We start from the raw sequence: 16,789 nt of genomic DNA on the forward strand, positions 1-16,789 counted from the left end.
GCAAATCAACTACAAAAGAAAATAAGAAATGGTAGAAATCTGGAAGAATCCCTAGAGGAAAGAAAAAGATCTGAAAGAGGTTAGTTTGGGTTGCAAGTACTAAGTGCCTTAGCATTTGCTCCACTTTCAGAAACTGAAACTGGAAATCATCCAAACGCATTAGGTGTGATTTATGACAAAAATGAAAAAACAGTATTAACACCAATTAGGAAACTACATTCTAAAAAGGCCCCGGCCCTTAATCAAAAGTTTGTGGAATGAATATATATTTACATACATAAAATGTTAAAGGTACATATTTAAAACGTTGCAATTAATTTTTTCAATTAATCAGCCAGTTTTAAATTACTGTCTGTGAAAATGCTGGCAGTCTGTTCAGACTAACCACTCTGTCTTCCCAGCCTCATTTCTCCCTGGGGAGAAGGTGGATCCTGACAGCTAGATAGTTGCATTTCACAGGCATAAAGTCCACAGAGGGCATTCAGCTTTACACTGGAAAGTCGTCCGACACTAATATTTTTAGTTCTGAATGAACCTAGAACTAATCACAAAGTCTAAATGCAGACTGAATAAATTCAGTAAGCATCTAATCTTTTTTACTGGGGAAGATAATGCTTTTTTTTTTTTTTTGCCCCTAATTATATCACAGTTTTCTCTCAAATCAAGTAGAACATTGGTGGACACCGGTGGTTGTCGAACCAAACACCTCCTCCCATCCTCTATTAGCAGAGGCCCGTGATACTGGATCTGGCAATGTGCCCAAATAAAGGACTATAGTTCTTGGCCTCTCTGGCAGCTTTGAGTGACCATGTGCTATTTGTTCTGTCTGAGATGTGAGCCCTAGTTTTTGGACCTGTCGTTTGGGAAGGCTCCTTAAAGGGAAACACAGCTGAGGAAGTCCTTTTCCAATCTTTCTCCTTCCTGATGTCCATAAGGTAACTTCCTGAAGGAAACGTGCAAAGACAGAGAGAGCAGAAAAGCAGGCACTTGAGTCTCTGAGGACACTATTAGCTATGGACTGCCCACATGTGAGTTTCCTGGGATGCAAACAACAACAAAAACAGTAAAAAGAAAAAGAAACTCCTTTCTTACTGAAGCCATTATTACTTTGGAGTTTCTACTTAATCAAACTGTGGCTATTCCTAGCAGATACCGAATATAACTTTAAATCAGGTATGATACCCATAAATTGATTCTTTGCAATCCAATCTTTATGAATATGATCAGAAAACAATTAAAAGCAGTAAGTTCCCATTTTATAATCTGTTTACTTCCATGGTAAGCCAAAGAAAGAACGTTCCAATAAAGTATTTGAAGAAATTATGTTTTCAGAATTACCTGGAAGTGCAGGCAATCTGCTACCAGACTACCAAGTATCGCTGCCCAGATGAACCCAAATGGGTATAGATACTCCAAAGGCACAAGCACTGGCAGAGGCCAAAGTGAGGGAAGGATGCCACTGAAAAGCAGAAATGTGTCAAAGAACATTTCCTCAGAGTCTGTACCAAAACACATTATTTTCCTTGGCTTTCATGCAAAATTAAAGAGAAATTTATTAAATGTTACCATATGAATATTTTGCAAAACACTGGCCTAAAGATTTTTTTTTCTGAAGCAGATTCCTCCAATGCGTAAAGAGCAAACAAAATGCAAAAAATGAACACTGTTGGAAATATTTAAAGTAGAATCACACTGAGCTCCTTCTGTGTTGCTGCCAAATCTCAGAATCCTGGGGTCTTGGCACAGCCTTCCACACACCTGAGCCTTGAGGTTCAGCGCAGTCCCACACAGCCCCAGGTGGAGGACTTGAGTTGTATAAGGAATTACTTGAGTTGTATAAGGAATTTCCTACGAGAAATTTTAAGTTAGAAAGAATAAACTCTATGTTCCCCAAAACTGAGTTTCCTAATTCACCAAAACAATAGCATTTTATCATCCAGGCCTCTTAGTCTTTGGATAACAATGATCAATGGGAAGAAAGAAAAAAAATGGCTACTTCCAATTTGATGGACTTTTTTAAGCTAAGGTTTTCTTTTGGTTACTAAGGTTATAATTTTTTGAATCTTCCATTTACACAAGTCAGATGGAGGAAGAGCAGTATTTTGCCAACTGACTCAATCAAGACAACATGACAAGCAGAAAAACGTGTGCCCACCTCAGGTGTATATAATGCCTGTATGCAGCGCTTTCTGAGACTCAGGTTCTCAATGATGCCTTGCTAAGCGTCTGGGTGATCAGTCATCCCAGGACTGTGGACACGCACTCCACCAGGAACCAACAATCCTTTTGGGATGTTGGAAACTTCGTTTCCACAGCCCGACTCACTTTCCAGCACATCCCCCTCCCAAAGGGGACGAAGGTTTGCAAGGACACAAAAGACTTAAAGTTTTTACTTAAAGAGACGTTTTTGAGAATTACGTAAAGATAATAAATCACTGGTAACATCTAAGGGACAACTATGTGTCAGGCCAGGCACTCAGTCCTCTCAGCAACTGCACAAGGTACGTGTCTTCATCCCCAATCACAGCCTGGAGCTTCTTCCAGGGTTCCAACAATTGCACAATTGCAGTGGTGAGGCCAGGGTAGATTCCAGGCCCATAGGACTCAAGAGCCCTCTACTCTTCACCGCTCTATTATGCTCTCTCATTCACTGAGATAACTGCAAGCAGATCCTAATGCAAAAGTGGGGATGCCAGTCATTACTCTTACCCATCATTCTTCCAGATCTGAGGAACATCATGGGTTAAGAAGCATACTTGGGGCTCTGGCAACCTCAGGAAATGGGAAATACACAAGGTGCAGCCCCAAAGACTGATGATGCAAAATTACCATTAATGATGAGTATATTTAACATTAGAAAGGAAAATTGGTGATCTGGAGTTAAAAAGGCAAAATTCTACTTTTTTGCTCCATTCCTGACAGAACACTAGACACACAAAAAAAGATACATCCAGCTATTCATTTCTGAGTGTTTTTAGGAAGAGTGGGAACAAGGTCCAGCCAGGTCTGCTAACTCTACTTTCCTACTAGCTTCCTGTTTTCAAAACTAATGGCTGCCTCCTCCCTCAAATTGCTCAGGGTCTTCAGTCCAGAGCCTCAGCATCAATGTCTACACTTCATGTGTGATGTGGCACCACCACTTTGTGCTTCCATAGCGCACACACACTAACTCAGCCCACCAAAAATGCTAGGGTATAGAGACATTGGAGGCCATGAGGTATGAACGAGTGCCCTGTACCTATTTTCTGGATCCTTGCTTAAACTTGGGCATGTGTGCAAGAAAAAATACTTGGTTAGCATTCAAGAGACCCAGATTCAAGTTGTGATTTCACCAGGAAGCAGTTAAGTGATATTAAATAATTTTCATGTTCTAGGCAGTTTTCTATAATCAGGGATTCAGTGGTTTTCAAACTGTGGTGAGCAAAACCTGAAGAGATTGCTAAAAATTCTCCTATACACAGGCCTGCTTCATTGAGCCCAGGCATCTGCATTTTAGCACACACCTGAGGATTCTGATGCTGGTCCCCAAGGGAGAGGCAGGGCAGCTGCTACAGCAGTGCGCCAGTCACCTCAAGGCTCCTGCTGAAACGTTTTCCCCACTGGCTGACGGGACATAATTCCAGGAGACCCAGATGCAAGACTGTCCCCAGGATCTGGACCACTGCGTGCACCCGAGCTTCACATTCCTGGACACCAAGACAGGCAAATGCAAGTTCTCCTAAAGCCATGGCCCCTCTCCGTCCTCCAAGGTGTGTGGTCTCCTGGGCTTTGGCAGGTAACGTTTCTGGGTGGTTCTGACTACTGGGCTACAAATCTCCCTCTGGCACTACTGTGAAGTGCTAGGGAAAATGATCAGTTACAATTCTTCCTGGTTCCAAGAAGATGAGGTAGTACATACTCTGATAAGTCAATCAATCAATCAATCGTAATATTTCCCTGAAGAGACCAACTTTTTGTAGAAAAATGGTGTTTATGTGTAAGATCCAAACACAAAAAAAGATACCAATGAGGGAGGGGGTGGCGGGCGGGGGGAGAATAAGGCAGCATGGCATGGTGATTTATAAAGAAAATCCAAACTTACTTGCAGTTATCCTGGGTTCCAACCTCTACTCCACTGTTAACCAACCACAGACAAGGAGCACATTACTTAACCGCTCTGCACCTCCGCTTACTCACCTAGACCACAAACACATTAGTAGTATTTTAGAAAATTATAGATTAAATGATTAAAGTTCTGAGAATAGTATCTGGGACATAGATGGAGTTATGAAGGGAGTTAGAAATTCATTTATTTATCAATGAGAGCTGATTAGAGAATTCCAGAAAAATGGCAAGGAATGTAAGACACCAGGAGAGAAGGGAAAAAATAATTCTCAAGATTCCTGCTCTCAGAATTGGTGCGTTTTCCAGAATACGGCATGTCCATTGTTACACATTAACTTGGGAAGCTCGGAAACTTCCAAGCTTCCTAGATTTATTTTTCAGATCATGAATTAGTAATTCTCAGACATTATAACTTTAACTGTTACTGTTTCTGTATTTAATATAAATTTTGTCCCCACACTTCCAGCTTAAATAACATCATTGCTTATTTTATTGCTGTTAGCAATTTGTTAACAGCACTTAACATAAAATGATTTTTTTCTTTTCTTGTGAACCATAAGTTAGGAAAATTTTTCTTAAAACATTATCCTGTATGTATGTATGTATAAATGTATATTTGACATATATGGATATACATATATATTAATATTTCACCTTTTATTTGTCTTAGATACAATTTTCTCACTTTCAAAAGTATTGGGAAAGTTACTGAAAGTGATTAACTCTTTATTTTGGTTTAGGCACTGAATTCAAAACTACAGGTTAGGTAAGATTATGTAGTGGAGTACTTTACAGAGCTTGATCCTTTTTTTTTTTTTTTGAGACAGAGTCTTGCTTTGTCACCCAGGCTGGAGTGCAGTACACAGTCTCAGCTCATTGCAACCTCCCTGCCTCCCAGGTTCAAGAGATTCTTGTGCCTCAGCCACCGGGGTAGCTGGGGTTACAGATGCTATTAGGCATGGGTAATTTTTGTATTTTTAGAAGAGATAGGATTTCGCCATGTTGCCCAGGGTGGTCTCAAACTCCTGGCCTCAAGAGATCCACCTACCACAGTCTCCCAAAGAGCTGAAATTACAGGTGTGAGCCATGGTGCCTGACCATCTTCTGCATTTTTCACAGTCTTCTTCTATTCTTCATGACGTTTTGGGCTGAGCTGTAATTTGAACCCAGGCTTACATAACCCCAACTCTGTTTCTTCCTTCTTTATTACATAGCCTTGCAGAAGCCAAAGGTGAAGATTATAAATGTAATGATTTACAAGTCATCTAGAAAGAAGATAACATCACTAAAAACTTGCATAAGAAAGCTACCTACAAATCGTACACACTTACACATGTCCCTTTCTCAGTGTGGATGCTCTGGATAACAGAAAGTTTTGAAAACAAGCATTTGTACTGACAGAGCCAAATTTCATATAAATTAAAATAAAAATTTAAAAAAAGAAAAAAACAGGACACATGCCTTCTTTCAACTCCTAAAATTAATATTCATGAGACTGATAAAAGTCTGTAAGCAGCAATTATTAGTCAATTTTTAGTTTCTAAAAATATTGTTTTATTAAATAACTGTTAAATAGGATTTTTACAAAATAAATGGTATAGAAAAGGGTAAAAATGTTTACGTTCCCAGAGCTTTCTATGCCTTTTCGACAGAAAGGAAAAGGCATAGGAAGTTGTCAGCTGCTATTACTTCTGGAGAGCTGCCATGACTGGATAGTGGTGGAGTATCACCAGTTCTATCTGTCACGGGAAAGAGGGGGATCGACACTGTAGAGAGGTAGCATGTCTTCAGGTAACAGCTGCTACACACAGCTGGCTTCAACTTTAGCTCCCCCGTTGGTGGCTGTCAGTTTCAAGGTGTAGCATCTCAGGGCACTCAGGAAGAGTTAAGAAGCTGCACGAGGTTTTCAAGACATTTCAAATAATAGGCATTTAGAGGGTTTTCTTCTGAATTTGGGAAAGCTGAGATAGAAAAATAAGAGTATACAAATACTAGTTTATTAAACTTGGTACTATCCTTAAGAGGCACACACATAAACAAATATATATGAACAGGATTTATATATAATTTAAAGTTCCACTTAAGTTCTTGATGTGATAGCATTCCAGAGTATTTTGTATTTTTAAAAAATGAACAAGTTCCAGAATTAATACATTTTTAAAATTAACAGTTTACCCAAAGAGTATTTTTAAAAAGTACTCCCACATAATGGATACCATTAACTATAATTCCAAATGAATGACATTACTCTTTTTTTATGGACCATCCTTTCTAAAGCATAAACTTTAACTCAGTTATTCATTAGCTCCAGAAATTCATGGTCACAGCTAAAACAAACTGAAACCTCCCCTGCTTACAAAAAAAATCAGACTATAAAAACACAAATAACCAACAGATATATTATGGCACAGGAAAGATACAGTTCAGTGTTTTATCATAAAAAGTGTTCAGAGAACAATGCTCACTGAAATTTGGTGTTGCTAAAAATGAGTAATGTGCTTTGAAAAGAAAACTCTTTCTAGTATGGTGACCAGATCACAGGGAAACATGGATATATGGGTAATAGGATCATGAAAGACTGTCTTCCAGCTCCCTGATGTTAGATCCCCGTTTTTTGCTCACAGTTAATTCTAATTGGGCCAGTTCTTATCACTAAGAACATACTTCAGCACAACAGTCACTGTTGGCAAAGAAAATGTAGTACAAAAATACAAGGAAGTTCATAGATGCATTTGAAGAAATGATCACATCTTAAATCTTCATCTATCTATTTTATTATTTTTTAAAATGATATAATTGAAGTACAAACCGAATACTGGCACATTTTACAATGCCATTTTGCTGTGGTCTGTCCAAATATCTCATTCATCAGAGAATTCACTTAATAGCTTCCAAGTTTAACTATAATCTCTTTCTTATTGAAACTTACTTTTCTTTGCTAAGGAATATGCTTCATCCACTCTTCTTTTTACTGATGGACTTTTCAAAGCTGCTTTTGCCTAGAGATAATATAGAACAATTCATTAATTAGGTTTATTGCCATGTATTCAGGATCATGATAGCAAAACACTACTTCTGCCCATTGCTAGAGTATTAAATAGCGTATGATGAACTATAATGATATAACTAGAGAACTGCATCTTAGTATATATAATACATCCTATTGTGCCAATCCCCTTGCACATTCTGAAGTCTTGCCTATATCCTCTTATCTAACTTGTTTCTCTATTGTCCCATTTTCTTTCTTCTCTTCCCTTTTATTCCTTCTCCCCCAATCTCAATTTGCTATTTTCAACTAGTCAGCCTTGGTTTCCGTATTTCATAGTCCCTCGCGCCTCAGATTTCTGATCGTGTATACCAAATATTACCAGTTGGCCAACAAATGTTTATGGAATGACTACAAAGTGTGAAATCCTGTGCTAAGCTCTGGGGATACCCAGGTGAGGATGGCAGCAACAGCCTCTGTCCTTGTGTACATGACTCTGGCAAACAGGGAGAAAACTAGCCCAGGCAGGGATAGTCAGCTGAGAGAACACCGTTCTAGGATGGCTGTCTATCCTAACACTGTCATTTGGCTATTATTTAATCACTAGATACTTATGGGTATTTCTCTTGGGAATGAGATGTCTGCAATAAAACAGAAGTCCAAAGGCCAGAGAAAAAGTAGAACACAAGTCTCCACGTGGCCTGCTCTTTTCTCGAGCAGGCTTTGTGCTGCAGTCTTAAACGAACTGAGCTAGAGAGAGGGGAATTATACAATTGGATAAAACTTTTGTTACTCGGTTTTACTTTAAGATGTGTTTTCCCTTGATACAACTTTTAGAAGAAACAATCTATACTAAAATTCCAACAATACAGTAAATCAATTTAAATTAAGAGGAAAAACTCAGTTCAGAGATTCTCTTCTGAACTGAAACATTCTGTTGAAATGATTAAATAAAAAGATTTCAACTGATGTTTTACTAATTGTATGAATGAGCAAAGGGAAACGAGTATTTGACTTAATTTCTTTTTTCTTTTGCTATAACTCTTCTGACATCTTTGGATGTATCCTAAGGTGTAGACCTGGTTGTTTGCTCCCTAGGTGTAACAATGATTTTTAAAACTGACCTTCTGATAATTGTAAATCAGAGCCCAAAGCGCAGCTGCTCCAATCCTCTGAGCATTTTGATTCTCACTTTCCAGACAGGCAGCTAGGACAGTAATGACTTTTTCTAAAAATAAACATATATTAAAAAACAGTTCAGTCCCAGACACTGCACTATAGTCTTATCTTGGACTAGTCAGACACCTCCCTCTTTTTCCATTAGAACAATACACAGAGTTGGTATCACTAGACTACTGCAAAACTAGTCTTTTATGCCACGTGGTACATGGGAGGACACCTCAGAACATTGTTTTCATGTCAGGCATAGATGGGCAAAGACACTGAAGCTTCCCCACTTTTTGGCCTGAATTCAACAAAAGGAACATTCACTTAAAGACCACAAGTGTGTAAAAATAAGTATACAATTAGTTATATTAATGAATCATTCAATTATAGCTAACATTTTGGCAGGCAGAAAAACAAATCTGCTTTCATGATAAATTATAAAGACTATATACAAACATATCAATAGAATGAGCTACTATATAAAAACAAAAATCAAATATCATACTGGTTGATCTTTTTAAAAAATGACTAGGGTGGTTGGCAAGATGGCTGAATAGGAACAGCTCCAGTCTGTAGCTCCCAGCAAGATCAATGCAGAAGGCGGGTGATTTCAGCATTTCCAACTGAGGTACCCAGCTTATCTCATCGGGACTGGTTAGACAGTGGGTGCAGCCCACAGTGGGCAAGCTGAAGGCAGGGTGAGTGTTGCCTTACCTGGGAAGTGCAAAAGGTCAAGGAACTCCCTCCCCTAGTCAAGGGAAGCCATAAGGGACGGTGCCGTGAGTAATGGTGCATTCCAGCCCAGATACTACATTTTTCCCACAGTCTTCACAACCTGTAGACCAGGAGATTTCCTCAGGTGCCTACACTACCAGGGCCCTGGGTTTCAAGCACAAAGCTAGGCAGCTGTTTGGGCAGACACTGAACCAGGTGAAGGTGTTTTTTTGTTTTTTTTCCAAACCCTAGTGGTACCCGGAATGCCAGCGAGACAGACCTTTCACTCCTCTGAAAAGGGGGCTGAAGCCAGGGAGCCAAGTGGTCTAGCTCAGCAGATCACATCCCCACCCCCACAGAGCCCAACAAGCTAAGATCCACTGGGTTGAAATTCTTACTGACAGCATTGCAGTCTGAAGTCGCAGCTTGGCAAAGCCACTGTAGTCAGACTGCCTCTCTAGAGTCCTCCTCTCTGGGCAAGACATCTCTGAGAGAAAAGCAGTAGTCCCAGTCACAGGCTTATTGATAAAACTCCCATCTCCCTGGGACAGATCACCTGGGGCAAAGGGTGGCTGTGGGCAGCTTCAGCGAACTTAAATGTTCCTGCGTATCAGCTCTGAAGAAAGCAGCAGATCTCCCAGCACAGTGCTCGAGCTCTGCTAAGAGGCAGACTGCCTCTTCAAGTGAGTCCCTGACCTCTGGGCCTCCTGACTGGGACATACCTCCCAGCAGGGGTCCACAGACACCTCATATAAGAGAGCTCCAGCTGGCATCTAGTGGGTGCCCCCTCTGGGTGAAGCTTCCAGAGGAAGGAGCAGGCAGCAATATTTGCTGTTCTGCAACCTCTGCTGGTGATACCCAGGAAAACAGAGTCTAAAGTGGATTTCCAGACAATTCCAGCAGACCTGCTGCAAAGGGGCCTGACTGATAGAATGAAAGCTAACAAACAGAAAGAAATAGCATCAACATCAACAAAAAGGATGTCCATACAAAAACCTCATCTGATGGTTACCAACATCAAAGACCAAAGGCAGATAAATCCACAAAGATGAGAAAAAATCAGTGCTAAAACACTGAAAATGGCAAAAACCAGAATGCCTCTTCTCCAAAGGAACACAAGTCCTCACCAGCAGGAGAACAAAACTGGATGGCGAATGAGTTTGACGAACTTACAGAAGTAGGCTTCAGAAGATGGGTAATAAAAAACTCCTCCAAGGTAAAGGAGCATGTTCTAACCCAATGCAAGGAAGCTAAGAATCTTGAAAAAGACTAGAGATATTGCTAACTAGAATAACCAGTTTAGAGAAGAACATAAATGACCTGATAGAGCTAGAAAACACAGCACAAGAGCTTCGTGAAGCATGCACAAGTATCAATAGCTAAATCAATCAAGCGGAACAAAGGATATCAGTGATTGAAGATCAACTTAATGAAATAAAGCATGAAGACAAGATTAAAGAAAAAAAAACGAAAAGGAACAAAGTCTCCAAGAAATATGGGACTATATGGAAAAAATACCAAACCTACATTTGATTGGTGTGCCTGAAAGTAATGGGGAGAATGGAGCCAAGTTAAAAAACACTCTTCAAGATATTATCCAGGAGAACTTCCCCAACCTAGCAAGACAAGCCAACATTCAAATTCAGGAAATGCAGAGACCACCACAAAGATACTCCTTGAGAAGAGCAACTGTGAGACACGTACTCGTCAGATTTAACAAGGTTGAAATGAAGGAAAAAATGTTAAGGACAGCCAGAGAGAAGGGTTGAATACCCACAAAGGGACGTCCATCAGACTAACAGAGGATCTTTCTGTAGAAACCCTAAAAGCCAGAGGAGAATGGGGCCAACATTCAACATTCTTAAAGAAAAGAATTTTTTTTTTTTTTTTTGAGATGGAGTCTCAGTCTGTCCCCCTGGCTGGAGTGCACTGGCATGATTTTGGCACACTGCAACCTCAGCCTCCTGGGTTCAAGTAATTCTTCTGACTCAGACTCTCAAATAGCTGGGACTGCAGCTGGTTAGCCACCATGATCAGCCAACTTTTTGTATTTTTAGTAGAGACGGGGTTTCCATATTTGCCAGGCTGGTCTTGAACTCCAGACCTTGTGATCCACCCACCTCGGCCTCTCAAAGTGCTGAGATTATAGGCATGAGCCACCACACCTGCCACAAGAAAAGAATTTTCAACCCAGAATTTCATATCCAGCCAAACTAAGCTTCATAAGTGAAGGAGAAATAAAATCCTTTACAGACAAGCAAATGCTGAGAGATTTTGTCACCACCAGGCCTGCCTTACAAGAACTCCTGAAGGAGGTCTAAATATGGAAAGGAAACACCAGTACCAACCACTGCAAAAACGTACCAAATTGTAAAGACCATCAACACTATGAAAAAACTGTATCAACAAATGGGCAAAATAACCAGCTAGCATCATAATGACAGGATGACATTCACATATAGCAATATTAACCTTAAAGTTAACAGGCTAAATACCTTAAATTAAAAGACACAGACTGGCAAGTTGGATAAAGAGTCAAGACCCATTGGTGTGCTGTATTCAGGAGACCCATCTCATGTGCAAAAACACACATGGGCTCAAAATAAAGGGATGGAGAAAGATTTACCAGGCAAATGGAAAGTAAAACAACAAACAAACAAAAAACAGGGGTTTCAATCCTAGTGTCTGATAAAACAGATTTTAAACCAACAAAGATCAAAAAAGACAAAGAAGGGTATTACATAATGGTAAAGGGATAAATGCAACAAGAAGAGCTGACTATCCTAAATATATACGCACCCAATACAGGTGCACCCAGAGTCATAAAGCAAGTTCTCAGAAATCTACAAAGAGACATAGACTCCCAAACAATCATAGGGGGAGACTTTAAGACTCCATTGTCAATATTAGATCAATAAGATGGAAAATTAACAAGGATATTCAGGACTTGAACTCAGCTCTGGACCACGCAGACTTAATAGACATCTGCAGAACTCTTCACCCCAAATTATCAGAATATACATTCTTCTCAGCGCCACATTACACTTATTCTAAAATTGACCACATAATTGGAAGTAAAACACTCCTTAGCAAATGCAAAAGAACAGAAATCACAACAGTCTCACAGACCACAGTGCAATCAAACTAGAACTCAGGATTAAAAAGCGCACTCAAAACCACACAACTACATGGAAACTGAATAACCTGCTCCTGCATGATTACTGGGTAAATAACCAAATTAAGGCAGAAATCAAGAAGTTCTTTAAAACCAATGAGAACAAGTCACAACATACCAGAATCTCTGGGACACAGCTAAAGCAGTGTTTAGAGGTAAATTCATAGCACTAAAATGCCCACAGAAGAAAGCGGGAAAGATCTAAAATTGACACCCTAACATCACAATTAAAAGAACTAGAGACGCAAAAACAAATTCAAAAGCTAGCAGAAGACAAGAAATAACTAAGATTAGAGCAGAGCTGAAGGAGACAGAAACATGAAAAACCCTAAAAAAAAAAAAAATCAATGAATCCAGGATTTAGTTTTTTGAAAAGATTAACAAAACAGATAGACCACTAACCAGAATAATAAAGAAGAAAAGCATGAAGAATCAAATAGATACAATAAAAAATGATAAAGGGTAGTTCACCACTGATCCCACAGAAATACAAACTACCACCAGAGAACACTATAAACATGTCTATGCAAATAAACTAGAAAATCTAGAAGAAATGGATAAATTCCTGGACACATACACCCTCCCAAGACTAAACCAGGAAAAAGTCAAGTCTCTGAATAGACCAATAACAAGTTCTGAAATTGAAGCAGGAATAGCCTACCAATCAAAAAAAGCCCAGGGCCAGATGGATTCACAGCCAAATTCTACCAGAGGTACGAAGAGGAACTGGTGTCATTCCTTTTGAAACTATTCCAAGCAACAGAAAAAGAGGGACTCCTCCCTACCTCATTATCCTGATAGCAAAATCTGGCAGAGACACAACAAAAAAAGAAAATTTCAGGCCAATATTCCTGATGGGCATTAATGTGAAATCTTCAATAAAATACTAGCAAACCAAATCCAGCAGCACATCAAAAAGCTTATCTACCACAATCAAGTCGGCTTCATCCCTGGGATGCAAGGCTGGTTCAATGTACACAAATCAATAAACGTAATCCGTCACATAAACAGAACCAATGACAAAAACAAAATTATCTCAATAGATGCAGAGAAGGCCTTCAATAAAATTCAACATTCCTTCATGTTAAAAACTCTCAATAAACTAGGTACTGATGGAATGTATCTCCAAATAATAAGAGCTATTTATGACAAAACCACAGCCAATAACATACTGAATGGGCAAAAGCTGGGAGCATTCCCTCTGAATACTGGCACAAAACAAGGATGTCCTCTTTTACCACTCCTATTCAACACAGTATTAGAAGTTCTGGCCGGGCAATCAGGCAAGAGAAAGAAATAAAGAGTATTCAAATAGGAAGAGAGTAAGTCAAATTGTCCCTGTTCACATATGACATGATTGTAGATTTTGAAAACCCCACTGTCTCAGCCCAAAATCTCCTTAAGCTGATATGCAGCTTCAGTAAAGTCTCAAGATACAAAATCAGTGTGCAAAAATCGCAAGCATTCCTAACATCAATAATAGACAAACAGAGAGCCAAATCATGAGTGAACTCCCAATCACAACTGCCACAAAGAGAATAAAGTACCTAGGAATACAACTTACAAGGGACGTGAAAGACCTCTTCAAGGAGAACTACAAACTGCTGTTCAAGGATATAACAGAAGACACAAACAAATGGAAAAACATTCCATGCTCATGGATAGGAAGGATCAATATCGCAAACGTGGCCATACTGCCCAAAGTAATTTATAGATTCAATGCTATCCCCATTAAGCTACGATTGACTTTCTTCAAAGAATTAGAAAAAATTACTTTAAATTTCATATGGAACCAAAAAAGAGCCCATATAGCCAAGACCATCCTAAGCAAAAAGAACAAAGCTGGATGCATCATGGTTCCTGACTTCAAACTACACAAGCCTACAGTAATCAAAACAGCATGGTACTGGTACCAAAACAGATACATAGACCAATGGAACAAAAAACAGGCCTCAGAATTAATGCCACACATCTACAGCCATCTGATCTTTGATAAACCTGAAAAAACAAGCAAAGGGGAAAGGATTCCCTATTTAATAAATGGTGTTGGGAAAACTGGCTAGCCATATACAGAAAACTGAAAGTGGATCCCCATCCTTACACCTTATACAAAAATTAATTCAAGATGAATTAAAGACTTAAATATAATACCTAAAACCATAAAAATCCTGGAAGAAAACCTAGGCAGTACCATTAGGACATAGGCATGGGCAACGACTTCATGACTAAAACACCAAAGCAATGGCAACAAAAGCCAAAACTGACAAATGGGATCTAATTAAAGAGCTTCTACACAGCAAAAGAAACTATCATCAAAGTGAACCGGCAACCTACACAATGGGAGAAACTTTTGCAATCTATCCATCTGACAAAGGGCTAATACCCAGAATTTACAAGGAATTTAAACAAATTTACAAGAAAAAAACCAAACAACTCCATCAAAAAGTGAGTGAAGGCTATGAACAGATACTTCTCAAAAGACATTTATGTGGCCAACAAACATATGAAAAAAAGCTCATCATCACTGGTCATTAGAGACATGCAAATCAAAACCACAATGAGAAACCATCTCACACCAGTTAGAATGGTGATCATTAAAATGTCAGGAAACAAAAGATGCTAGAGAGGATGTGGAGAAATAGGAATACTTTTACACTGTTGGTGGGAGTGTAAATTAGTTCAACCATTGTGGAAGACAGTGTGGCGATTCCTCAAGGATCTAGAATTACCATTTGACCGAGCAATCCCATTACTGGAGATACATACACACACACACACACACACACACACACACACACACACACACACACTCTCTCAAAGGATTATAAATCATTCTGCCATCAAGATACATGTATGTTTACTGCAGCACTATTTACAATAGCAAAGACTTGGAACCAACCCAAATGCCCATCAATGATAGACTGGATAAAGAAAATGTGGCACATATACACCATGGAATACCATGCAGCCACAAAGAAGCATGAGTTCATGTCCTTTACAAGGACATGGATGAATACGGAAACCATCATTCTCAGCAAACTAACACAGTAACAGAAAACCAAACACCACATGTTCTCACCCATAAGTGGGAGTTGAACAATGAGAACAAATGGACACAGAAAGGGGAACATCATACAGAGGAGCCTGTCAGAGGGTGGGGTGCTATGGGAGGGATAGCATTAGGACAAATACCTAATGTAGATGACGGGTTGAAGGGTGCAGCAAACCACCATGGCACGTGTATACCTATGTAACAAACCTGCACGTTCTGCACATGTATCCCAGAACTTAAGTATAATAAAAGAAAAAAAAAGAAAAATAAATCAAGGGACAGGAAGACAAATTCACAAAATTCCTTTAAGCATTTAGTTATCTTAATAAAAGAATAACAAATACAAAAAATGACTAAACATTTTAGAGAAATTTGTGGGTTTGTCCATGTGTCAGAGGAAAAAGTGATTTAAAGGTATATCAACCCACAAGACAAGCTCTTTTTGCAAAGTGAGCCAGAGTAGGAAATCAAGACTCATTAATTATCTGCAGCATTCTGCACACTAAGTGAAGATTCCCAGAAGTCTAGTTCCAAGAAAACTGTCAGGGTGTTTTGGACCAAATGTGAACCTATTACATATTTTAAGTATCATTAAATTTTACCAAATTATTTATTTTCTATATTTTATGATTTCAAGAATGTGTTACATTCTTAAGGGTGAAACACTTGTTATTGGGAATTCTTTCTATATATATTTATTTGCCACTCCCAAAATACATGTATTTAAACTGTAACCTGTTCAAGGGCAGGGTCTGTGAGTGCAGTGTCTGCTCACTGCTATTAGTTAGAGAGCAGTGTCTGCTCACTGGTACTAGTTAGGGGGCAGTGTCTCTCACTGGTTTAGTTAGAGGGCAGTGTCTGCTCACTGGTACTCGTAAAAGGGCCGCGTCTGCTCACTGGCATTAGTTAGAGGGCAGCGTCTGCTCACTGGTACTAGTTAGAGGCCTGTGTCTGCTCACTGGTATTAGTTACAGGTCATGTCTGCTCACTGATACTAGTTAGAGGGCAGCATCTGCTCACTGGTATTCATTATACGTCATGTCCACTCACTGGTACTAGTTAGAGGGCAGTGTCTGCTCACTGGTATTCATTACAGGTCATGTCTGCTCACTGGTATTAGTCAGAGGGCAGTGTCTGCTCACTGGTATTAGTTACAGGCCAATGTCTGCTCACTGGTATTCATTACAGGTCATGTTTGGTCACTGGTATTAGTCAGAGGGCAGTGTCTGCTCACTGGTGTTGGTCCAACCAGTGCTAGTACATTTTAGGAGCTCAATAAATACTCATTGGGTGAAAGATTCCAAAATTAAAACAAAAATTTTGTCTACGTAATTCAATTTTCTTTCTTTATTTTAAGGGATTTTAAATATTTAACAAAAAGTAAACAAAAAAAGCTGCCCCATAAAGTGAACGCGAAATGTGCAGCAGAACAACAATGTGAAAGGCAGGTGCAGCAATGTTTCTGGCATGCTGCAGCTGACTCCCTGAACACCTCATCTGTATTATCTGATGCCCTTTGGGTTTTCCTGTATCCTAACCTACCCAGAACCAAGCCATGTAAGTAGCTGGCAGACAAAATTTGTCATGTGAA

General features: G+C 39.4%; 1 protein-coding gene across 2 annotated transcripts in view; it reads right to left on the reverse strand.

Moving 5' to 3' along the window:
- Nucleotides 1-5,634: 5,634 nt before the first annotated feature.
- RTTN (rotatin) overlaps nt 5,635-16,789 on the reverse strand; it is a 185,632-nt gene continuing 174,477 nt past the window's right edge. For both annotated transcript variants that reach the window (XM_037738129.1, XM_017527523.2), the window contains 3 exons: nt 8,215-8,318; nt 7,034-7,103; nt 5,635-6,065 (listed from right to left, as the gene is read on the reverse strand). In XM_037738129.1, the coding sequence (XP_037594057.1) occupies nt 5,980-6,065; nt 7,034-7,103; nt 8,215-8,318 (260 nt within the window). In that variant the 3' untranslated portion in view covers nt 5,635-5,979. The remainder of the gene's footprint in view (nt 6,066-7,033; nt 7,104-8,214; nt 8,319-16,789) is intronic.

The sequence above is a fragment of the Cebus imitator genome, unplaced genomic scaffold, assembly GCF_001604975.1.
Source record: "Cebus imitator isolate Cc_AM_T3 unplaced genomic scaffold, Cebus_imitator-1.0 Scaffold49, whole genome shotgun sequence".
NCBI classification, from domain to species: domain Eukaryota; kingdom Metazoa; phylum Chordata; class Mammalia; order Primates; family Cebidae; genus Cebus; species Cebus imitator.